Genomic DNA, 26,113 nt, shown 5'->3' with positions numbered 1-26,113 from the left:
GCAACTCATCTGTCATGTCTGCAACTCATTATACAGCTTTGAGTGTTCTTCCTTCTGTTTTGCAGTCCTCTTAAAACTCTCTCCCTCGTACCATTTCATTCTTTCTCAGCCCCCGTGGCCTGCCTGCCATCACTCCACCTGTTCACGAACATAGGGGGCAGGAAGGAGGGATCTATGCAGACATTTGGACTGCCGTACCCACCACACACGCGGTCTGCCAGTGCACTGTAGGAAGCAGCCTGCAGCACACACACACACCGGCTCCAAAGCTCCGCACACTCCATCCGTATGGCCAGGAAATTAGACTGACATCTCAATAACAGAATCAACGGGGCATATGGCCTCAGTGTCAACACTCTTACCAAGTAAACAACTTCATACGCACACAAAAGCCAGGATTGGAGAATTCAGCTTGAAGTGTATTCCCAAGTTCTTTGACACATTATGAACCATTAACCACTGGTTGTGAACAGTAGTTTGGATCCAAACTGACTGCCATACTTGTAAGCACCATTTTGTGTTTGACTTTAACTGGCAGGCATGCATAATTCTGCAGAATGTAAACATAGCAACATATTGTATTTATATTCCTTACTGCATGACCTTTGAGCATGCAACAGAAACAAAGCTGCAGCAGGGTTCATGCAATCTTAAGATGTGGCACAGTCTGCTGTTAGCCATGCCAGAGGTAACAGCCAAAGCAGGAGACATCAGGTGTGTGCGCGTGTACTCCTGACAACCCTTAGAGAATTGCCTCTGCTTGTCAATTAGACAGCACACATAGCTAGATGACTTCATCTGGCTTGCGAGCACCTGAGTCCATGGTATAGTCACAGGGCTGTCTCAGGAGGCAGCTGTCACAGCAGCCACAAAACGCATATGCACAGAGTGCACAAAGTGGCCTAATGTTAACTCAGGTGAATATTGGCTTAGAGGAGGATGTGGGGTGTTTGTCTGGTCTAAATGCCACCTGTCATCCTTGCTTTAATGCAACAAAGGGAAGGTACACAAAGCTCCTCACCACACATCAACAGGATTACACAGAAATGCCACAATGAATAGGCAATACTTTTGAAAAAAGCAGATAGCACTGTTACCAGTGCTTACTAAAATATAAAACTGGGTACTCCATCAACTCATTTCTGGTGGATATAACCAAAAAGGATTACATGTTAAACTCACACCATATTGTGCTGCTGTTTTTCTGTCTCACGTCTTCATGCACAAATAAGATAATCCATAATTTTACAATCTTGAAAGTTTCCTGACCTTAAGTGTTTGCTTTCTACAACAGTTGTTATCACAGGGATGGAAAATAAAATGCATCTGCAGTGATGGCTGTTGCTAGCCAGGTGTTCCTTGTTTGTTCAGCTTCAGGTGACGCTCATCTGCATTAAAACATTCAGCTGACTTTAATTGCTGCCTCTGCAAGTGATGATTCAGAACGAGGCTCAGAAAGAGAGGAAAGGGATAGAGAAACATAATGTGACTATTCCTGTTGAGCCACCGCTGTAAAAGCAATCCATTAACTAATGAAATTGCAAATGAAAAGACAAATACACTTTCGAGAACATTTATCGACCTCCTTACATAAAGACGGGATGGATAAGCTATAACGAGTCCACAGAAATAAATCACACTTGATGTGGTGTATAAATAAATGGGTTCAGTGTAAGGGTTTATTAAGCTCATGTTTTAACTCTGAAGTCTAAACTCCCTGTGAGAGGCTGGCAGCTGTGAAGCATGTGTGTGTGTGTGTGTGCGGCGCTGTGCGGTGGTGTGTGTACTCGAACCACACTGCTCTCTGTCTTGTCACCGTAGATGAGGTGAGAGAAGATGTAACACGGACCGAACTAATTTATCAGTGAGCACAAAGAAAATTTGTGGCATGTGCAATGATACAAGTATGTAGGGGTCAAGACACACACATGTTAACGCAAACACACGCACATGAAAATAACATTATGAATTCTTTTTTTCAAGAAATGCTGTCAAATATTTAGTTTTCTTATCATGAGTCAGACAAGAAGACATCAACAGGATATTTTTTGGAGGTTTAGCCCAGCTGTGCGTACTATCTATGAGAAAAAAAGTCAAGCTTATTACCCTAGTTTTGCACGACAGTGCCTCACATCTCATCTGACTAAAAAAAGTTTAACTATAGCAACTTATAAGTCTCATCAAAGTGAGAACCTTTGTGGTGACAGTGACATCTAACAGATGCAAGAGAACCGGAGTAACTACAACCCTATTTTCCTCTAACTTCAGTGCTTAGCTTCCTTTAACCTTTTCTACATTTTGTCCCAAGCATGGCTAAAAAAAAAATACTACACGAAATGACATTTGTAACTCTTAATTAAACAGCGCACAAGTATATCTTCCAAAATGCTGCCGTATTTCTGCAATCCTAATTCTAGTCTACGAAGTCCTGAAGTGAAAGGATAACACATACTTTAAACAACTGACAGAGGCTTAGTATTCAACCAGTGAAACACTTTGAAAAAAAAAGAAAAAAGGAAAGCAATTGATTTCAAAATTAACCAGGTTCCCTCTCCTCCTCCTCCTCCTCCTGTACCATATGGATCTAATCGGCCAAGAGCTGGCCAGCTGGGACCTCCAACAGTCACCTGTGAGAGAAGGGGGGGCAGAAGGGACTGCTGCAAACCCTTCCTTTAAGCCAAGGCAGCCCGGCCCACACACACAAACACACACACACATCTCTGCCTTCCCTCCAAGGAGAGGAGGAAGGAGGAGGGTGCACAGAGGGGAGGGGAGGCACGAGGCAGCTGAATGCGAGCGAGTGGACTTAAATGCTAGAGAGACAAAGGCTGCACCTGGTCCCCGTCCATCCGCGCACACAGCCACAATACAGCGCACATCTGTTCCTCTATCCTGCACTCCGTTCTGACCTCCACCCACACAAACACAAGCACACACACACACACACACACAGCACAAGGATACATGAAGCAACATACACACCCGCACACAGCCACATCCACTTTTAAAATAGATAATAGTCCATGTCCCTCTCAGTGCCATACTGTTGCCAAACAACGAGTTACGTGACTTTGTATTTTATAATATCCAGTTTGAGAGATGAAGAAACTCAGGTGACATCATCTCTGCTTTAATCAACTTCATTTACATTATTACCCTCTTGGGACTGACACCTCCTCAACTGTTGCAGCAACACAGATGCCTTGCTTCCATGTAACAAATTGCAGACCCACATGTTACAAATGTATTTTTTTAGACTATTAAAATTTACATCTATAAAAAAAGAAGACTTTTTAAATTTGAATTTACTCCCACTATAGAACAAAGCCTGGATAGCCCTTTACGATAACAGTAACGTGACTTTATCACAGTTAGCATCTGACAAAATGGCTCCCACATTAAAAATGTAATATTTGTCACATTTTCACACAGAGTTTTATAAAGCACAGAGGGAGACAATGAATTAGTCTGCGAATCAGAAGCACCAGAGATAGAAAAGGACAGGATGCAAGCAGAGCGAGGAAAGAGGTGTAGGATGGGAGGAAAGGAATAACAAGGACAGAAAATACTGTTTTCCTTTGGTTTCATCAGAAGGACAAGCCTGGTTGTTAGACTCAGAGCCAGGCTGTTTTTCTTGGCTTTCATTACCACCTTCCAGCCTCGTAGACTACATATTTGGATAAAACCCAATGTCAACACTCTGCTTCCAACTCTGCTAGGAAGGGGAACGATAGGAAGGTGGCAAGGTTGACAGTACAGGGAAAAAGCAAAGAAAGCTGTAGACGTAAGGAGAAGGAAGAGGTATGACTTTGGACAAAAAAGTACTCTCATTCTCACATATGAAGAAGCACAGACATGTCTCCGAAGTGAATTTATCACATGTCCCTATGACAGGCTGATGGTGAGAGAAGCCCTCGCATATCCTCATCACTCAGAGAGATAATTGCAAAAACACCACCGTAATCCAGCGTGCCACATAGTGAAAAAAGGAACTCTGGGATGGAAATATACTTAGTGGCAAACTGAAAAGGAAAACGAAAAAGAGGGGACAGCAAGGCAGACAGAAGTTGTCTATAAAAACTAAGAATGAGCAGTAAAAAGAGGTACAGTGACGTGATGCTGGAAGCAGAGGCGGTTTGGCAGAGGCTGGATAACAATATGCACAGTGTCCATGTGTATGAGGTCAGACCACAGGGAGAAGACTGACTGGATGGGATCTGAAGTTGCTGACCTTAAAAACACTTGAAAACACCACACACCACATTGCAGTCACTGATTGCTGTTAGATTTTTTTTTAAACATAGCAGTGGATCAGAAAGGCAGAAACTTAATGTGGTGCATATGACTGTGAAGGTTCTGGTAAATCTGGGACTCTCCACCATTTGACCTTAGAACTGAAGAAGCTACTCGGATGAGAGGTGAAATGTCTTCAAGCAACTTAAAGAAGTCCAGACGCTTTTCTTTCCAAGCTCCTTTGACTTAATGTGGTGCAAACACCTTTTACAGAGCAATATAATTTACTTCAACCTATACTGCTGTTAAGTTCTTTTAGAAAGCCCAAATATTTAATGCCCAGGTATTTCAGACACTGAAGACACTAATGAATGCAAATATTGTTATTTTTGCTTTAAGATTCTTGCATGAAGGGTAATACTAATATATCTGGGAAAGACTCACACCGAGCTTTGTTCCATAATCAATAGGTTAAATGAATGTGACACACATCTGGGCCAAAGTATAGAGCTCTAAGTGTATTTGTGTCATCCTGTCCGTGCGTTGTGTGTGCGTATTAGCCCTGTTCACCAGGTGTTGCCTGCCCAGGGCGCATATAAACATGGCCACACAAATAACAACAATGGCACTACAAGGACAGTTCATATCTGTCAATCACACACACACACACACACACACACACACACACACACACACACACACCAGCCTTCTCTGAGCCCAGTGGATTATCTGCCTATCTGGTTACAACCCTTCTCACCTCTCTGTAACTAATTGGTTAGCCTGCCCATCAATCATCAAGAGACTGATGAGTCTTCAAACTCAAAACCAGCAAGTGGAATATAATCAGTGGCAATATTCATGGAAGCATGACAGTATAAAAATTAAGTTGCGTAGCCCCCATTTTCTCACCCGCTGTACATGTTTCATGATGAAGATCTCAAATCCATATTAACATACATTCACACACGTGTGCACAATAAAGCACACATTGAACTAGTAAGTTACAGTAATCCATAAAACAAAAATACAAGCTCTAGACACAAGAAAACAAAGCTAACATTAAGGCTGGCCTGTTTTGGACCAGGTGTCAGAGGCTTTATGGCCTCAGCTCAGGTCCAACCAGATGTTACATCCCCACATGGCATGCTGAAGTTAAACTGCAGGTTTTGACCGAGACTGGGAGAGCTGGTACAATGGCTTAGTATTGGGGTTCATGTTTAAGTTAATCTTATGGATTTTTTTTATACATTAATCCTAAAATGCTAAGAAGGAAATGGATCAGCATTGATCTTGCTTTCAAAAACATACTGTTGGCCAAACACATGAAAAGGAAGGAATATGCTTAGTTCACAAGCAAACCATAAAAAAACTACAAAACAAATATAAAGCCGGATTAAAACGTCTTAAAGCTTCCAGGAAAAAAATCTGTGGGATTTTGGACCGTTTAGTATCCGTGCACTGATTTCTCAGCTAGTGAATGTGGGACATGTGAGAAAGGACAACTCTGGACCATGTCCCAACCTGACTCTCTTAACATTTTCTGGAGTTCATGCTTGAAAGCAGCACAACTGTAGTAAAAATCTACTTTTTTCTAAACCTTGACTATGAAGATGACTAATCTGTCACACTCGGATTTTGGCGATCCAATCACTCAAAGCTGAGTACCATAAAAGAAAAACAACAACAACACGGAGCTGTGGGCAGGCTTTGCCCAGCTGTATAAAAGACCAGAGCTCAACAGCCGCTGAGAGAGACAGATAAGTCAAACAAAGAGGCCGGCTGTGCTCAAAACAATGTGGAGAATGAGACAATGATAGTAATGGAGGATGGGTAAACGTGTGAGCTGAGGTGTGTTTTGATGAGTGTTATTGTTGTGTATGAGTACTGTATGGTTTTAGCAAACATACGGGTAAGAACACAATGTATTCCTTATTATATATCTTGGGAAAATACGCAGCGTACTGTAGCTGCAACAGAAAATGCTGTGGAAGGAAAATGTAGATTAGAGTGATTTAAAGTCTCAACCAAATCGCAATAGGCAAAAGACTGTTTTTGTTAGTGAAATGTTCTCATTTACATCCACACTTCTTCAGACTGAGGCAAAGATGGGGGGTGGAAAGCCAGAGAAAGGAGAAAATAATGACTATGACAGACAATTCATGGAGAGAGGCAACGCCACCCATTGCTTGTCCACCCACACACCTAACAAAACAGCAAATGCATTTCTTCTTCTTTTTCTCTTGAGTATCACTTTTTGACTTTTGGGTTTAGAATTGGAAAATTACACAATCTTTCCATAAAATTTGCACAAGTTAAATGCCGTTTTTTTAGGGCGGGTAGAAAAGTGGTGTCCGTCTGTGTGCCCTCATGCTTAAGTCTTGGACATTTCAGCTTAACACTGAAATGACTTAATGCAATGTGAGAAGGAAGGTAATGCTGCTGAACAAAAAACAAGGTCTGTGCCATACCCTGACCTGGCACCTATTTTAGTCACGTTGAGCCAAGTGATTTAGTCCTCTGCACTACGTACAGACTATTGGTAACATGCCACCTCTTTCATCAACTCTGAAAATACAAGTGTTAATCTTCTATTTTCAAAGTCACTATATATCAACCCAAAACTACTACTTACGCAATTTTACAGCGTATTAATTATATGTTGATACTTCTTCTCCACATCAGCCCAGTGAATAAAGGTTTTGTCATGGGTCACCGACTGGGTTTCTCAGGTCAGTGAACCACTGGAGGAGAGCTCTTAATAACGCACTTTGCAAGGTGAGACAAGTTACAATATCACTGGCCTGCAACAGGAAGGACGGCCAGAGTGGGGGTGCCTACTGATGCTAAAATGTCTCTCGATACCCACTAACACTCCGGGTTGTTACTTGTATTGACTGCATAGTCTCGCTTGATTAAATGATGTGACCCTTTCGTGTCCACACACGTAAACATATAAGCAAGAACATTCAAATTCATTCATAAGCACACGGTCTCACTGAACCCCTGGGGCCAGATATCACAGACCTCGCCACTGGAACTAATAGAGCACTTCCTGCAGCAAACTCTTGAAGCAGCTGCTCTGTTCTGTGTGTATATACGCATGGTGAAACAGGGGGTATTCTCTGTAGTACGCAAGGGTCATGGTGGTCTGTTTCTCTATGTATTACTTTGCTTCTGGCAGAGAAACTCAGCTGGGTTTGAGGTCAGAAGAAAAAAAGCTTCAGAAAGCTGTAAGGCAAGCAACCTTGTAGTTCAGCAGACACAATGTCTGCAAGACACCTGGCACGCACATGGAGACACGTTCACTTCCTTAGACTCAAAAATACTGTACGCTTGTGAAGTGTGCAATCGAAAACTTCAAAGCCACATAAATTTAAGACAAAAACTATAACTGCTCAACAGGAATGAATGTAAGTGGGATCAAATTTCTGAATAAAAGAAGCTTGAATGTCCTCTGCACAAACACATACACTAACTCACAGATACAGCACGGTGCCTGTTGTCAGGAATATGACACAGTCCAGCAGACCAGACAAGGGTCTCTGGTTTGAGTCTGTGCAGCCGACAATTAGTCGCTCCTATCTCCCCGATGAACTGGCCTGGTCTGGTGTGACACTGGCCAGGTCTCTCTGCCTTTTCTCTTTCTGCGTCTCCAGTCAGATCCTCCCCGCGCACAAGAAACATGAACACATCCCCTGCATGGCACTGTAAAAGGCCAACTCAGACAAAATATACAGCAATGCAACAATGTGACATTTGCACTAGTATCAACGTCTCCACTGATGTCAGAGTGTAACATGCAGGCACAGCGTGAAAGACAGACACAGCAGTTTCCCTCCTCTTCCCATATGTCTGGGATACTGTACAGCAGATGCACACGTCTTCTTTACCTAGTTTCTTCTGCTCTGCTTGCCATGTGGAAAAACTGATTACTATCTGAGGAAATGACAGCTGAGAGAGATAAGCCCCTTTCACACACAAAGTCACTCTAATTGCTCAGTTTTTTAAAAAGAAATCTGGTTGAGGTTGCCGTTTTGGCTGTTCACACATGAATCCCACAGAGGAAAAAAAAAGTATGCTCCAGATATCACAGCCAATCCAGCTAGATTAAACTTTGTGGAAGAACACATTTGGCTCCTTTGCACCAATTTTGGGGAATGCTGCAACTTTTTTCTCATAGTAGTTATCTTTTTTTTCCTGCATACTGAGACAAGCAACTATAGGACAAACATACATTTCACTAATAAGGTAAGGAAAGAGAATGGTGAATGTGAAACAGAAGAGCAAAAATGTTCTGTTTATTGTAGTTTCTCTAAGAAAAGTCAAACCACACAGTCTTGGTTAAATGTTAAAATATTTCTAAACATAAGTACAAATTAGTATTTTTTAAAAGGCAATTAATATTTTGCCCATATGGCAGGAGACATTTTCTGTGCACAGGTAAAAGAGGCTTCTACCTCACTCAACAAGGATGAAGAGATAAGGATGAGGCACCATCTGTACAGCACAGAGCAGCTCTGGGATTTAGGATGGAACACACACAGAAACACACAAACTAGGCACATAAAGTGGACTATCTGCCACACTCACTCACTCGTGAAAACAAGGCATTTTTCACACACAAACACAAAAATCCTCCAAAAACACAAACTGATATTGGAACACGCTCAGTCCTACCTCCACTCTAGTGTAGAGTCCACTCAGTCCTTTGAGAAACTCAGCTGCAGTATTGGGGTTTTGCTTTCTTATCCTTTGCTTTTTGTCCCTTCTTGTGACTCCGCACCTTCATATGTCAGGCATGTGTTTGCATTCCCACATATGTGAGCCCCAGTGTGGTGAAGGCCAGAGCCAAAGACACAGATGGCACCCAGATGGAGACAGATAACCGAGCAGACCAGCGAACACTGCACTACACGCACTCTTACTTACTTTTATTTCGCTCATGTGAAGCTCTCTCTATCACTCTTACTATCTCTGCTACCGACTCCGCCACGGCTGCTTTACTTAATTCTCTCTCTTTTGCTGACTGAATTTCCGTCCTCTCTCACGCTTGCTCTCTCAAGCTCTGTCTCCCACCCTCTCAATCTCTCTTTTCCAGCTCTAGCTCCTCCCCTATTTTCCCACACACTGTCCCATCCTCTGTTTTCATGGGTCGAGTGTTCCAGCAACGTCATAACCCCCACTCCCCTTCCCCTGTGGATCCTGGCCAATCATCCACTGCTGACTGGCCCCATTCAACCTGCATTCAGTGCAATGGACCTTGCAATTAACATAACTAATTGCTTTGGCACCTAAAGGCTAAACAAGAGACTGTGCCAAGCAAGACAAAAGTACATGCGTGTGTGTATGTGTAGAAGTGGGGGGCACACTCTCTCCCACCCCCTCAAGAGAGTGGGGATCTCCCCTTAAAATGTTTTTATACTAACAACCCTCCCTCCCCTTTTCAACCCTTTCGGTGTAGCCCTCTTTTTTTTTTCTTCAGTTCCTTAATGCAGCCAGCTCAACTCGCCTTGCCAGCAAATGGACTGAGGAGCACTTGATGAGCATGAATGAGTTATTCTTCTTTCCTCTTCTACTCTCTTGTCCTCTGCTCTCCATTTTGACTGAGTTAAACTTAAATCACTGCCTGATTTATGCACGAGACAAGTAGCAGGTTAAGATATTTGTGCCTAGCTGAGGCTGGGCAGTCTACACATACCCAGAGAAAATATGACCTGGATTCAGTTCATTTTAATATTTTTTTTTCTCACGTGAAATACTATGATCAGAAATACTATGATCAGTTAAATCAAAGATCAAGTTTGTTTGTTTTTGTTTACTTTACTGTACTTTGATTGATTTATATAGCACTCTTCACAGGATGAAAACCACAAAGTGCTTCACAATAATATAAAACTGATAAACATAACACAGCACAATCAAACATACAGCACAAATCTAGTTAAAAGCTAGTCTAAATAAATGAGTCTTAAGATGATGTTTAAAGGAATAAATACAATCCAGGCAACGTAAAGATGGAGGGAGAGAATTCCACAACCTGGGGGCCATCGCTGTAAAAGATCTATCACCTCTGGTTTTAAAACGTGTTCGGGGGACTACCAACAGCCTTTGATTAGATGATCTCTAATAGAACTATCCCCAAACTTTCCCCAAACAACTTCTAAATATGGAACAATTTGCAATCTATCTGGTCCACAGAAGAGTGAACAGGACCCTGAAGGACAAATTTTAATGTTCTCAGGGAAACATGGTTCAAATGTTAGATTTTTAAGGCTTTTTGATTGAAGCTGTTGTGAAGTTTTCGAATCAAAGAATTGCTACAAACACATAGCAGTCAAAACCAGCCACAAGAGCCAGTTTTAATATAGCCACATTATTACACAGCAATCATCCACAGTTGTTTCTGTTAAGATCAAGTAAACACAGAAAAGAAATGTACCTATAGTAAACTATACAGTCATAAAAGACTTCACTGGGGGTGTTGATGTTGCTGTGGGCTGTCAAAACTTAAATTGTACTGAATATTCTCCCTTAATAACCTCTTTCTCTGCTCCTCTGTTGTAGAAGGCCTGCTCTATTCAGGGTGCATCTGGTCAGTCAGCAGGCTCAGAGGAAAGACCAGGTGGTTGTGAGAAAGGGAGAGAGAGGGGGTGAAAAGGTGGGGAAATTAGGAAGCCCAAGCATATGAAGCTATACTGTTACCAGTACGTTATGGCAGCACATACTGGAGGAGCTAACGCCAGTGATAGATATCAGATACTAACTGATTTACATGTACAAGCATGGTCTTTAGTCTTTTCCACCAATATTGGCTTGAAAGTCCTCATTGAAAGCCCAAATTTAAGCAACGTCACATTTGACCAACATAAATATTTTCAGAAAAAGGTTATGTTAAGGTTAATACACACAGCCAAAGCTTGGTCAGTGTATGCCATTTGCTTTATAAACATTCTTTTTCTAGGGTTCGCCAAATAAAAGACAGCTATCTTCAGGTGAGAGTGTTCTTAAAAGCAATAGAGGCGAAATGATTTGTTTCAGTGCAAGAAAAATGATTAATTTGAGCTGTTGTATAATAAAAATACAGAGCTGAAAATGAGCATAATAGGACATTTGAAGGATAAATGATTTGCATATAAATACTAAATATACAAAGCTGCGTGCTACATTACCCAAAAAGCTCTTTGGAGAAGTAAGGTAGGCAGAAGATGAAACAGGCGAATACATCCATTCTATTGATTACATGGATGGATGTATGGATGGTCTGTTGGCACAGGAAGGCTTAACAAGACTATAATGTGTCATTTTAGAAAGTGGTTCTCACACAATCCCCTTTATGCAGTTTTTGGACAGACAACTGGAAAGGAACCATGTCCCTGTCCTATCTATCTATCTATCTATCTATCTATCTATCTATCTATCTATCTATCTATCTATCTATCTATCTATCTATCTATCTATCTATCTATCTATCTATTATACCTGATCTTAGTTTTATCCAAAATTTATAAATAAAGTTTTGATTGACTGATATTGTTTCTTTCCATCCTTATCGTCTGCCCCGCCCCTTAGTTTCACCTGTGTTTGATTGTTTCCACCTCCAGTGCCTAATCACAAATCATCCCTGCATATGTGTATATGTATATATTCTGTAACCAGCTCCATCTTTGTCTAGTTCTTCTCAAGTACCTCCTTTTGGATTTCTGTTTTACGTTCACTTTTTAGACGTGCTTTATTTTTATTTTGTTGAATCAACCATTGAAAGGTTCACCTATAATGTATTTATTGTGCCTAAATTTCATTTCTCTCTTCAAAAGTTTTACATAACAGTGTCCAATGCATTGTTACACACTGTGATGGTTCAACTTTTCTTTTTACAACAAACCCTCTGCTGAGATTTTGAGATCACTACACTCACTACACAAAAACTCTTTCCAGAAGGGTCCCAAATAAGGAAAACAATATATTCTATGTTAGCCTGTATTAGTTCTATAAAAACTTATCATGGTGCATGTATATATTTTATGCGTTCTTTTTACTGTAGCTGCTCAAGCCTCTTGCAGCTGTTTGTCATTGTGTGTATGTGTGAGAGATAAAGAGTGAGACAGAGACAGAACCAGAGACTGTGCAGCATCTGTTACTGTTCACACGCTCCCGAGCCAAACTTCTACTTTTAGAAAAAGTAAACAACATTTTTTAGAAAGGCCAGAAAAAAATTAGTGGAAGATGGATGAAAAGGGGAAATATATGGGAATATGGTGATTGGGTAAACAAGACAGAACATTAGGTCCTCTGTGTGTGCCTGTGTGTGTGTGTACACATTCAGGACCGCTGAATGTTGATGGGAAAGAACAGAAAAAAAGTTGAGCGTATCATGTGTCTATCCCTTCATTTGGATTGCTTTATTATACCCTGCTGAGTACTTGAGACCAATCCGAAATTAATTCCATCCAATCATTTTTAACACAGTTTTACACGGTTGGATCACTGAATGCATGTGTTTCTAGTGAAAACTGTTTTCTAATGGGTCATTATTGTGATGACAGATACGTTTATAGCTCTACAGCATATACAAGTGGCGCAAGTACAGAAAGTAGAATACCGTGTTTTTACACTCACATAGCTGGTCCTCATACAAAAAACAGGAATGCAGAAATACAACAACAATGGAATCTGCCAGTATGATGCCTCACGTAAAGAAAATAATAATCCGACACATTAACAAAATTGAATTAATCCAAATATACTAGTGGTTCTAGAGGCTACTCATATGTTGATTGTGCATGCAAATAATTTACTGGGTAACGTGGCTGAATGTTTAAAGAACTTCAACTGTATGTTGAGGCCAGCCAATCATTTTACCTTTGCAAGCGTAGTAGGCGGGCCCAGGTACGTACGTTCTGTTAGAGCAGAGCTACAGATTAAAAATGCCCAAGGCGAAGCGTTCAAAGTCTGGCTGTACTTCACAGCAAAAGATGCAAACTCAGCAGCCTGCAACAAGTGCTTTAAGCTGATACTGTGCAAAGGAGGTAACACCTCGAATCTGATGAAACACCTGGCGACGCATAGCGTTTTTTTAAAAGCCGAGAAATGCGCCGTATTTGATAGCTTGCTGCAAGATCTCACACCGAGCACATCTACTGCGGGTGTGGTGCCTGTTATCGGACCCGGAGTTAGCAACATCCCCCAAAAACCCGAAGAGGAGAGTCCTGGCCCCTAGCCCTGCCAGTGTAGCAGAAATGATGATGATGGCCGCAGCATCATCTACTCTGCATGAGTAGCTTAATGTTGTTCGTGTGTAATTTGCGTTGAGTAGGCTAACCACATTATTACATTAATGCATGTAAGGTGAACTAGCAAACACCGTCGTAGTTACATGCGGCTGTCTTCTTGTGTCATGGCAGATACTCCCTTCACCCTGGCCAAAAAGGCTAAAATGACAAAAGAAAAAGTGGAAAACAGCTAAACACGAGAGGTTTTTGGACAAAGTTTGTGTTTTTTCCATTGTTTAAGCACTGCTTCCAGCCAAGAGTGATGCCATAAATCCCCTATAGCTGCAGAAAAGGCTAACATTGTTATCTTTTTACAAAAAAAACAGCTAAACATGAGAGGTTTTTGGACCAATTTTGTGTTCTCCATTCTTTAAGCACCGGTTCGAGCACTGTTTAAGCACCGGCACTGTTTCAAAAGTACCGGTTTGGTACTGGTATCGGATAAAACCTAAACAATACCCATCCCTATTCAACACTACAAGATAATAATAATTCTGGTCCCACACACACTGAATTCCATATTCATTATGAAAACTTTTTATTGAAATCCCACTAAATGTTTAATATTTCCACCATCAGTTTCCTAGCAGATATAGATTTTGTAATTTTTACGTATGTACCTCAGACCTGAACTTGCTTAAACACTGCTTCAGTGAGGTGTATATGAAAATGCAAAAGTCTGGCACAGTCATATCTTACATTAACCTCCTTTAACCTCTCAGCACTCCAGTCTGTTGTACTTGCCTGCTTCAACCTCTACCCAGGCAGAAGCTTCACCTAAACCAAATAGATTATTTCCCACAGTGACATGCCATTTGACCATCTCCTGCTGTGTTCATGTCAGAAACATGAAAAGGGCAGCAATCATGTAACCTAATTCACTAGACATTATCCTAAAATCATGTAAAAACAGTTCCTCTTGCTCTGTGGATCTCGGTTAGTTCGTGCGGGCATACTCAAATGTCTCTTTTTGTAAATCAGGCTAGTCAGGCCAGCAAAGAAAGGAGGTAGTTGCCAGGCTAGCTGATAAGAATTATGGGTAATTTTCCATATTGTTGCTATTTTTCCCGCTAAATCTCATCATTGCTGCCCCTCTTCTCTTTACGCATCTTACCAGCATGGACCAGCCCCCCTCGGTTTCCTTTCCCTCTATACCTCCATCTGATCACTGTTCAGAATCCTGATGTTGGCTAATTTGACACAGCCATAGATTTCCCTGTCTGATCTTGAAAGAATGCATTTTCCATTACATTGTCTACACCACATTTATCTAAGGTCTACTGCTATCTGATGGACCATTTACTGTAATAAAAAAAAGAAAAAAATACAGATAGAGGCAAAAAATAGAGATCAAATAAGATGCTTCTCGGTAGTAATCAAGGGTAAAGTGAGGGCTATTTTCTCTCTGTCTTTGGGATCAGATAAACAATAGGTCATGCAAACAAAAAACAGACAGTGCAAAGCTCCTTTTTACCGTATGTGTTGGTTATTGACGGTGGGAAAGTATTGGAGGATGGTAAGATTCCCAGAATCTTCCAAACACAAACTCTTACTTCTGTTTTAATGTCCTTAATTTTTATGGAAACTGAATAAAACACTGAAGTCATTATTTTCTTCCATTATTAGTTAAATGGAAGTTCACAATCTAAAAGCTGTGTCTTGTAAGCAATGTTGATGAATGATAATTAGACACTTTTTCACCAAAAATTAACAACTGATGCCACCCGAAAAGTGCAAAGTGCAAAGGTTGCAAACCAAAGAGTGCCAGTTTATGTTAAGCTGATCTCTTCCTTGTTTGTCACAGAAAGGTCATTCACACACCAAACTGACTCACCCTGCAGTGAGATGATGTTTTTTGGCTTTCTTGATGTTTTGAGTTTCAAATAACTGAAAATTTCCACAAAATCCCTCAAATCCTTCCCTGTTCAAGTGAATTAGAAGGCTAAAAAGGACTCATTTTTAATGAAAAATGTGTCTTCAATCTACTAATAAACCCACAATGATCACTTTACAAGCATCATTTTACACCAGATCATAGGGAAATTTATCTTCTTTCAAACAATGCATTCCTCCAAGCTAACGCATGTACACGCTTTGATTTAGATGTATTTGAGTAAGAGAAGGGCTATGTAAATGCCAAATTGACTCCCATTATGATTCAGTCAAGGAGTTTAGGGGAAAAGCATAAACAAGCTGCTTTTTATTTTTCCATTTTACTTCCCTTACCACATTTTTAAGACTAGGAACACAAAAAACAGCAACTTCTTGTGACTCTTATGGTTTTTTAAATCATGTTGATACAACTTGTGGTTCTGAATTTATAAGCTTTTTCTTGAACAGCAGAGCTGAGAGAAATTTTACACAGACCTCTCTGGTTACACAGACACATGCCATCCCCATAGTAGCCAACTGCTGAGGTGCAAGCTATTGACAGTTGATGAACTGATTCATTTGAATATTACCATATGTCCCTTGTCTCCTTCTCAGAAAATTGGACAAATGGCTAATCTGTACACATTTCCAACCTATCTAAACTTATCTATCCTTCTGTTGGTGTCCCCGACTGTTTGTGAATCAGTTATCTAAGCTTGACCATTTTATTGGGGCCACCTGTGGCCAAGCAACAGTCTGACTGCAATTTGTCCAGAAATTACGTAGTCTGATTTGCGCAGCAGTATTGTATGGCCCTTAAACCTCAGAAAAGAAGGCGTAAGTGATGTGTTTCTTTATCATGCTTTAATCATTACCACCTAAAACGTCAAACATGACTTAATAAATACTTTACTACGAGACAGTTTTATAATTCTATTGACTTAAATTTTGGGTAGTGATAGCAGGAAGTCTTTCCTAACTGTAAATGCTCAAATTTAACACTAAATTGAACTCACACTGAAAGGAAGGCACATGCATGCTCTCTGGCTCTCTTGCAAAAAAAGCTATGCACACAGATGGCTCAGTTAGACTGAGCTGCAGATGCGTTTGCGTACAGAGCTGTTCCCTTCAAAACTTCCCGTACCAACAGATTTTCACTCCCAACTCATGGCATTACTGAAACTTGCTCAAGAACTCCCTCTCTGTCATATTTCAGCACAAAGGGGAACCCCTTTAGCGAATTATCTGATGCATCATGTGCAGACATGCAAAGCACAGATACAGTACGTCTGTCTAAGAGGTGTCTGTCCAAGGAGCTTGGAAAGAAAACACAAAGCAACTGGACTACTTTAAGTCCAGTCTTAGAGACTTAAATATGTCCAGCAACTTTTCTTTCCTAGCTCCTTACATCACAGATACAGTTTTACAGACTTTTTTGCCTGATAAAGAAGGAGAACAACCACAAAATGTGAACTTTTAAAAAATGCTGCATTGTTTAAAGTGGTAAACTGTGAAATGCTGAGTGCATTTACAGCATAATATAGGAACAAATCAGTCTGAACATATGAGATATGACATACACATTGTCTGCATTTCAAATGTATTGAGTTTTTAGGGAATTTCCAACGGGATGTATTTGTCGGTCAGTTATGGTCACACAGTTGGGATGAAAGGCAAAAGAGAAGAGAAATGTTTAAATTATCTGCATTAGTTTGAACAAGGCTATACCGACTCCCTCAAGACTTGTTCAAAGCTCATCCATCAAGACATTAAGAACAAACGGGTGACTGGTCAGGAGGGGTCCCACGTTGCTCTTACACAAAACAACTAGCGACTGGTACTTTACCCCCTCCTGACATCCCACAAGCTCAAACACGCCTCTCCCTTCACCTCTTCCCCCGGTCTACGGACCTGCCCTCACCCCACTCTGTCCTTCCATTCAAAGACTATTGTGCCCTCCTTTTCAGTCATCCTCATATCACCCATAACAAATGAGCCCCGTATTTTCTTCTTTCCCCTCCTCTTCTCCCCCCGCTTTCTTTTATTTTTTTCCTTTCTCTAACTCGCTCTCTTTCTCTCCTTCACTCAGTGCCGATGAAAGGCAGGCATTGAGCCGGCAGTGGCATTCCAAAACCTCAGGCCTCGGCTCCACTGTGTCTGGCTATTCAACACTGCTGGGAGCCATTAGTTTAAGTAAGGCCTGACCCGCCTGCTCACCCACGGAAAACCATCACATCTCCTATTACACTCCACGCACGGAGGGGAGACACAAAGCTGCTCTTTGGGTGCGACAAGTGTGTTTAAGAGAGCAAAACAAGATGGAGACGAACAGAGACGAGAAAGTGTAAGAAGTGGGAGATTCATGCATAAGTGTGTGTTTATGAGCGAGAGGGAAAGTAAGTGAGAAAGCGCTTGTGTGTTGGTATGAGGGAGAGTGAGAGAGTGGCTGCATGTGTGCTTGAAATTTATGAGCGGCGGGTCACACGCTCGCTTGGCTGCATCTTCCTAAAGTTTCCACACAGCAAAGCCAAGTGCATAGCCAGACGCCAAACCCTTCTCACCAATAACGCCGCTTAAACGATATTCAACAACCACACACTTTTCAAAGTCTCTCCAGCTGCTCTCTTGTTTAACTTATGTAGCAGATTCCCTGTCGGGGATATCCATCTATGGCGCTTATAGTTAAATCTTTAAATGCAGCAATTTTGCTAATTGGAAAATGATACCGCAGATCAGAAGTCGCTCTGCGTTGCCAGCCTCACCCAATTGTCGGCACATAAACATGAATAGCTCTCATAAACAACTCCATGTTTGGGAGACGTTTTGTGTTAAAAGAGTGCGTGCTTGCTAAAACTTGGACAAGCCCACACACAGATGTAACATATACAGTGAGTAACTACATTCTGCACATTCCTTTAAGGACAACAGGATATACTTTAGTGGCAGTTTTGTTTAAAGCAGGGAACGAATAACAGAAAAGTTTTGTTTTTTCCACATCTGAAATTCATAATTTATATAATACGGAATTATTTCTTTGCAAAGGACGTCACTTTAAGATGACAAACTTGAACCTCCAAACCGTTCATCTTCTCTGCTCATTAATACACAAAAAAAACCTGTCATAACAGAAGATTTTCTTTTGATGAATTAAAATGTCCAAAGGTTTAGTTTTAGCAACCTTCTCTCAATTTCACTGAGCTCTAGAAATAGCATGACTATCACTCTGTTTTCAGTATAGTAGTCCCACACGTCAGTGCTATCACTGATTCAGTTAAACGCACACTGCCGTGAGCTGAGCTGAACAGTTGTTTTTTTCTATAAGGAATATGATGACAACAACACCTATGATTCAATGTTACTTTAGACTGTTTTTGTACCTGATGTGTGAAGTTCCCTGCTACCAGCAGGTCATTCTCTATGAACCTTATATCTCTCTTTCTCTCCCCGAGGCTGCAGGAGCAGCTGTGTTGTTCTCTTCCCTGGCGATGGCCACACCTGTGATCTGCAGGTGGTTCATCTGGCAGTGGAGCCGGGAACACCTGGCCTGGCTGAGATAGAGCCTCCAGGCTTTACTTTCAGTGTGTGTTTGTGTGTGCGTAATAGTGTTTGGGATTTCTGAAGGGCTCAATTAAAGCTGAGGGAAGATAACGGCTGGCTTTGCTAACACACACCCACGCACACATTCAGGGGCATGTGTTGGCATTTCCCTAGGTTAAGCCTCAGGGATGTTTGGACTTGTCAATGTTGCAGTATAATTTTCAGATGTGTCTGCTGAAGACTAATAGAATGACGGTAGTATTTACAGTTTTGCTCGGTGTGATTCCTTTTCTTTTAAAGATATAACAAACAAAGCCAAACCTCCTCCTGCTTTCCCAACCGTCATGCTTAATCTTGTGAGCCAAGTCCCCTAAATATCCCGGCGAACAATAGGGGACTGTGGCATCACCTGCTTTGCCGTTGCTTTGCATACTCACTGCGGGTATGACATCTTGCTACAGTACTCTGCTGGGACAAACAAGCAAAGACAATAAGCAGAGACACCAGCTGAGGACAAGATAATAAACAGTTGCACCGAGAACATGTTGAGAGCAAGCACAGGCAGTCTACAATGCAAGCTTGTGTATGTGTCTACGATTAGCAGGCAAGGAATCAGAGTGAGGACACATGACGTGAACTTGACAAAATTCATAAAATTCACAGAGGAAAAGAACAGCTTGAGAGTTATATTGACTTTGGCAAAAATCACACATTCAGTGTTGCATTCACTGCATGCGTGTGTGTGCGTCAAATATGAAAAGAATATCGGGCCAAGGCTTTACATCATCTCCATTCAACTGTTTGTCATGGGAAGAAGTGATATACTGGGTCAGACACAAGCTGTGCTTGTTGCACATGCTTACCATAAACACTACACATGTTACAGCTGACAATTAATGATTATTTTGATGTATTACTTGAATATACAAACAAACAAAACAAGACTTAAGGAATTTATTTATGTTAAAAAAATGTTTCAGAAGTGACAACTTCAACAGGGGGAAAGGAGATTGGTTTTAAAGCTGCGATATTGCTTTTTCATCTTGTCAGACCCTGCACTGTGTTTTCTCACATGAGTCTTCAATAATAACTCATACACAGCTGGATGTCAGCTTTCTTCTGGCCAGTGACAGGCAAGCTGCAGCTGTGTTTAGCTGGACTCAACACAGTAGACCAGACAGATGAGTGCGGATGGAAAGAGGGGAAAAAAGGTCAAATAAATAGAGGAAAAGGGGACAGAAACATAGGGAGGGAAGAGAGGGAACAAAGAAAGGATGGATGGAAGGAGAGAGAAACATGAGACAGAAACAGGGGGTGAGAAAGGAGGCGTGGAGAAAAGGGTAACCAATGCTAACTCCTCTTTGTCTGAGCCAAGTGGGAAATGATGGAAGGGGGTGAAAGGCATGAGAAGTGGGAACAGAGAGACAGGCATTAAGAAAGCATAATGTGGTAATCCATTTCTTTCACTTGCTTTTTCTTTTTTTTCTCGGCCAAATTGCTCTGAAGTGACTGGACACTTTTGTTCCTAGCCAGTGTCCCTCCACTTAAAGTCGACAAACAAATAAATGCCTGCGCACAACCGCAGGACTTGCATTTCTTCCTCAAAAATGATAAAGGATGCTTGGTTTTTTTGTTGAGTTTTTTTTTTTCACACGACAATTTAAAGGAAAGACTGTTAACAGATGAACACACAAAAGGGAAAGAGGCTTTAGTCCCTTTTGGCCGAGTCCTTAAAAAGCCATATGACAAGTATGCAAAACCACTCTCAAATCCTGCAAGCCGCCTTTTTGGAATAGTCAAATGTGTCAAAGCGATGTTTACGCTACCAGTGACACCTGAGTACAGAGGTCATGGCGGTGGTTGGCAGTATAACAAAATGAGAGTATTAACAACACTCAGAAACCAAGCTGAGACCTGCAATCAAGACTGAAAGGCACAGCTGGGTTATCTTTCAAAGGTGGAGAAGTGATGTTTTGTTAAAAGAGTAGACGAGCACGGACACTCTTAATATCTCCCGTCTCCTGTACGCCTTCTATTTCTGAGGATTGTTATTGCCGGGTGATCCTCAGTGCAAGATCACATCTGGATCCTATTGTCTCCGCCGCTCTGTGCAGTACCGCACAGCAACAAGAAACAGCTGTGCAAAACTGGCTTCAATTAGCCTCACATTCTCCCTGACAGTTAATCTCTTTCTACTCCCATTCTCTCACTGTTTTGTTCCTTTAACTGTTAGGTCACTTCTGTCTTTCCCCCCTTTTTTTTCAAACCTTTGCTTCAGGTTGCCACACTGTCTGAAGTAATAGACATGGGATCACAGAGGATTGAATTGGAAACAGACAATGGGACGGAAAAGCTCAGAGGTCTCACGAAACATAAAACATGACAAATCCCATCTGTTTAAATGGACTGATGATGCAGTTTGCAGCGGTTTAGGCTGCAGAGATGATATATTTTCATTTCCTGTAAGAAGGGAGTAAATTCTGTTTATTACAGTCAGAGTTCATTTCCATCTTTGACTACAATTTTCACTGTAAATGACGATTAGCACTAGATATATGGCACTTGCAATTAAAGTCTATTCAAATTGTCTTTTCAGATTATTACTCAGACAGATGGTGCCAGAATCTTTGCTGTGTATGACACATTTGCCAAATCGGGCTACAAAGTAACCCGATAAATCCAGACTTTAAACATCTCTTTAACCACTAAAACCACACTTAGCAAACACTCCAGTGTGATCCAGCAGTGGAACATGCTGAATAAAATGTTGTCGCTCACAAGTAATTAATCAATCTCAACTAAACTCAAACTTGTTTAATTGTCCACAGTCTTGACTCAGCTGAACTGCAAGCAATCCAGCTCAGAACGGCCCTGTGATAGGAAATGGGAGCCAGATTTAAGGCAATGGAGTCGATCTGATGGGCTTGATGAGCAAATCTGCAAGGTTCTGCAGTCATTGTAGCCTTGGGGCCTGAGTAAAACACTAACAGGTGGTAGTGCTGGTTGAAAAGACCCACGCAGAGACCAGAGGGAGTGAGAAGGATACTGGGCTCACAGCCTGACACACAAAACACACACGCACACCCAAGTACATGCATTATATGAAAACACAGCCAACCACATGCATGACACACACCCTTACAAGCTACAAGCATTTATAACACACTGGGAAAAAAATATTTTCACACATTACAAGATACATAACACATAATGCAGACACAACTGCATGCAAGCTATCAGTCTACACGAACAAGAAACAGTGCAGGGGTGACTCGAAAGCTCTGCAGGCACCTTTCTCTACCTCCAGGATGGGGAAATTCTCCCACATGGCAAAACACTAAGGGCCCACGTCTGGCAATGCTAACAACCCACTCAAGCCAAAACCAATTAAAAGTCTCTAATTCAAACCTGCAGGGCCCCTTTGTCGTTTATTTCCTTTTTTAATGTCAGAGGATTGGAATCTGACTCTGTACCCCAGCCCAAAGAGAACAAGAGAAGGAGGAGAATAATCTGAGTTGAAGATTATCCATATGTTTTCAAGTAGAGTTAATTAAATCAAGAGAGAATGGAAATGATCAACTATGGTGTAGCAATGTTGAAACAAATGCTCTTCAGTACATTTTTTCCCAGTGAACTTAGAACATCCATCCTTCCCAGAGGGCTTTTTAGCTTTCTGCATAGCATCAAATTACTCTAACTAAACAGCAATTACGGTAAAACAGAAGAGTACCCACATTTTATCCTTTCTGATTTAAGAGTGGAACCAAATTTTCCAAAACAATAATCACTTTCAAATCCAGCATCCATCATGTATGTAGTTTTGCATTACAGTACACACTCTGCTGCTCCCTGGTGGCCGTTGTAACTCTGTCATCATCATTACCACTCTCACCACCAAAACATCAGCATCTTATTAAGTTGATGTGTTTGTCATCTGATTATCTGTTATTCTGTGGTGAGAAAGAGGCCAAATGGAGTCCTCGCAGGGGGTCACGGAAACACATGTCCAGAGTCAAGCCTTCAGGCTCTGCTGACCCCACTTGCATCATATGTTGGTCACAATTGTTTCAACAGAAGATGCCAGACTCTTTATTGTGGTTCTCACATGTGGACTACTGAACAACTAAGTGATGCTATAAATCCAGCGTTTAAACACATCCATTCCCATCAAATCCACACTTAGCAGCACACATAAGTGGGATCCAGTCACACCACAGTCAAGCTGCCTTGCATGGCTGTACTATTGACCCTCAGTGTCAGCAGTACAGCAGGAAGAAACTACAGACAAAGAGGAAAAAAAACTCCTCCTGGCATAAAGCAGGAGTTCCAGCCTGGCTTCACACCGCCTGGTGTTTTTGTCTTGAAAAGCTGTAAACTCCAGATGGTGGAAAGAGAGGAAAAAAACTTAGTCTGGTGGATTAAGGGCTCCAAATCCTCCACTGAAAAGACACATAGACCACAAGCTGCTATTCAATCAAATGGGAGCATAATAGCCTTGTTGTGGGGGCTATATAAAGGATAATGCATCCAACAGAGTATGTGTTATGCATAGTTTATTCACTCTCTTTAATGGATCGTAATGAGCGTAAGATCTTACCAGACAAAAGGATAACCGAGTTTTTGTTTGCTCATCATAATGATTTGATGTAATGTGAAGTAACACGTTCAAAGGGTGTTTTTCCGAAGACTCAGCCTCCCCTCTGAGAGAAACTCTGATAACAATACTCTTTCCCTCACATATTATGTAAATAAAGTTCTGCTTTATTTTCATTAGGAGGCAAAGACGTCTCTTTAACTGAGATCCTGGATTCTTAATTATGTAACGCGAGAATAGGACATACCGGCCATTTGTTCAACAGTATGCATAAAAGCGCAGGTGCAAAAAAATCAGGAACACACCTGTAAATATTCACTATATCAGATAAAAGATCGCATAGTCACACAGGATGCATTTCAATATGGAATAAATGCATTAAAGGTTCACTTACAAGTTAAAGCACTCGGCATTCCGACCATGCCCTTCGTCTTTATGAGTTTTCTTGCTCTTGGCGGAATGTTGGTTGGCGCTTCTTTTCAAGCACTTTCTCTCGCTTATTTTTTGGCAGACCTTCCTCCAAACCAAAAACCTTCTAAACACTTAAGAATAATGAAGAAACAATGAAGCACGATGTGCCGGAGACAATCGATCCAGTCCAACGCCAGGCATCAGGTATGTTTTCTCAAACGCAACAGAGAATATCTGAGTGGGCGGTACTAATTGTAAGCATTTAAGCAGAAAGCCAATAACGCTCGTTTGCAGCAGGGAAACAGTAATGATTAACTCCCAGCGGCAACAATAGGACACCAGTTCAGCTCGCATAATCCTCACAGCAGACACACTTCCATTGCCTTGAGCAAAGTCGTTTACGACCTCAACTTGTTGGTGTATTGATTTTGTTTTTCATAGCCTAAATCTATCGCTCGGAAAGCTTTCACAAATTGTCACTGAAACGAGCAAAGACGAGAGAACTATGGTGGATATTTACCCTTTAGGGATGAATTAATGTTGAACTTTGAACAATAAACTTGCACGCAAGTTAAAACAAAGTTGAATATTTTGTGTGTCATCTGTTGAGTCGAAGCCACAAATTGTTTTGGATTGCATCCAGAGTCTCACGTGTTATTTTTTTCTTTACCAGCATAATATTTGGATGCTGGCTGAGAAGGCTGTCAACTGTACCACCCCCGAGACACGCATATACACACCCAGCCACCATCAGCTCTCCATCCACCCCTCCCGCACCCATCCACATATGCCACACGCTCCTGTCCACCCCACACCACCACCTCCTCCGCCTCTTCTCCCTTCCAGCAACCGCCCCCCCCCTTCCCCATCCTCCACTCCTGCCAGGCTGCCACCTGCTCTCTGCAGCATGCTGCACAGCTGCTGTGCTACAATGACAAATTAAGGTCCACCGTGGCAGGCAGGAGTCATTACCTACTACTCCTGCCATGGAAGACTTGAAGAGCTATCAGCTACCGGCGCTGTGTGCCTCCCCCCTTCATGTGCAAAGAAGGGGTAAGGGACACTAATCGTTTTAATGAGAAGCAGGAGATCAGGGGGAGTTACAGTTTGGGGACACATGAGCCAATATGCTGTGTCAGTCAGTGTCTGTGCAAGTCAGGTGTTATTGACTGTGCTGTTCTCACAAGCAACATAACAATGAAAGAATACACATTCACAACACATTCCTTATTATTTAAGATAAAACTGTTCAGAATCTTCAGATTTTACAAGAGTTGCATTTGCCACTCACTAGAGCACTTACTGTTCACATTCAGATAGCATTTTTCAATAGTTAAGTTACACTTATAGGAGAGTAACACAGTTTTAACTTTCTTTATAATAACATAAGAAGCCTATTTATAGTTCCGGTAAATAGGGTTGGTTTTATGCCTGACAGGCGTGGAAAACATACAGTTAAACACAGCACTGAACAATATAAGAAGTATGCAAAAAATAAGCACGCATGAGCATGCAAAAAATCTATTATTGTACGATCTACTGTACAATATAGAGCGCCTTGAGGTGACTGTTGTTGTGATTTGGCACTATATAAATAAAATTGAATTGAATTCAAATCTATTTATATGAGTCAACTCATTGTTTAAGTTGGACAGCGGTTGTAAACTTAAAATAAACACCCCAAATTGTAAACCACTTGTGCGCACACCTTAACTACTTAGCAGTACTACTTCAGACAGGCTTCACTGAAATACTGTAATGCCCCTGTATTGTAGTACATCTGTTATTATTTCAGTAGGGAACTCCATCAGTCACTGTGATCTAATCTAGTACTAATTCAGTGAGTCACCCTTTAAATGTATAAGTTTAAACAATATCTTTGACAGTGACAACAATGTCCTAACTCATCTTGTCAACTAGCCCTGTGACAGGTTAACAAAGAAGTGAGTAGTCAGTTGGCGGGAGACTGGAGTCAATGAAGAAACAGGCTTAGATGGTGGTAGGATTTTCAGTGGCCATTGTGGTCCCTCAATGTGACAGCTGGCCATTGCTCCCCCTTGAACCTCTTTCAGCCTCTTTGTCACAGCCTCTTTAATCAAACCAAGACTGTTACACAGCAAATACACTGACCTGAACTATGAGCTGACTGGATGACTAGCCAAATGTATTTGGAGCTGTTACAAGGTTTTAGCAATAT

General features: G+C 41.4%; 1 protein-coding gene across 6 annotated transcripts in view; it reads right to left on the bottom strand.

Annotated features, from left to right (window-relative positions):
• cbfa2t2 (CBFA2/RUNX1 partner transcriptional co-repressor 2) overlaps nt 1-24,152 on the bottom strand; it is a 36,315-nt gene extending 12,163 nt beyond the window's left edge. The window contains exon 1 of one of the 6 annotated variants that reach the window (XM_026166871.1): nt 23,900-24,152. In XM_026166871.1, the coding sequence (XP_026022656.1) occupies nt 23,900-23,927 (28 nt within the window). In that variant the 5' untranslated portion in view covers nt 23,928-24,152. The other 5 variants (XM_026166870.1, XM_026166876.1, XM_026166873.1 and 2 more) reach the window with 5 other exon arrangements.
• Between the last annotated feature and the right edge of the window lie 1,961 nt (nt 24,153-26,113).

This window comes from Astatotilapia calliptera, chromosome 5, assembly GCF_900246225.1.
Source record: "Astatotilapia calliptera chromosome 5, fAstCal1.2, whole genome shotgun sequence".
NCBI classification, from domain to species: Eukaryota; Metazoa; Chordata; class Actinopteri; order Cichliformes; family Cichlidae; genus Astatotilapia; species Astatotilapia calliptera.
Note: the sequence above shows the minus strand (reverse complement) of the source record. Positions and strands in the feature narration are given on the sequence as shown.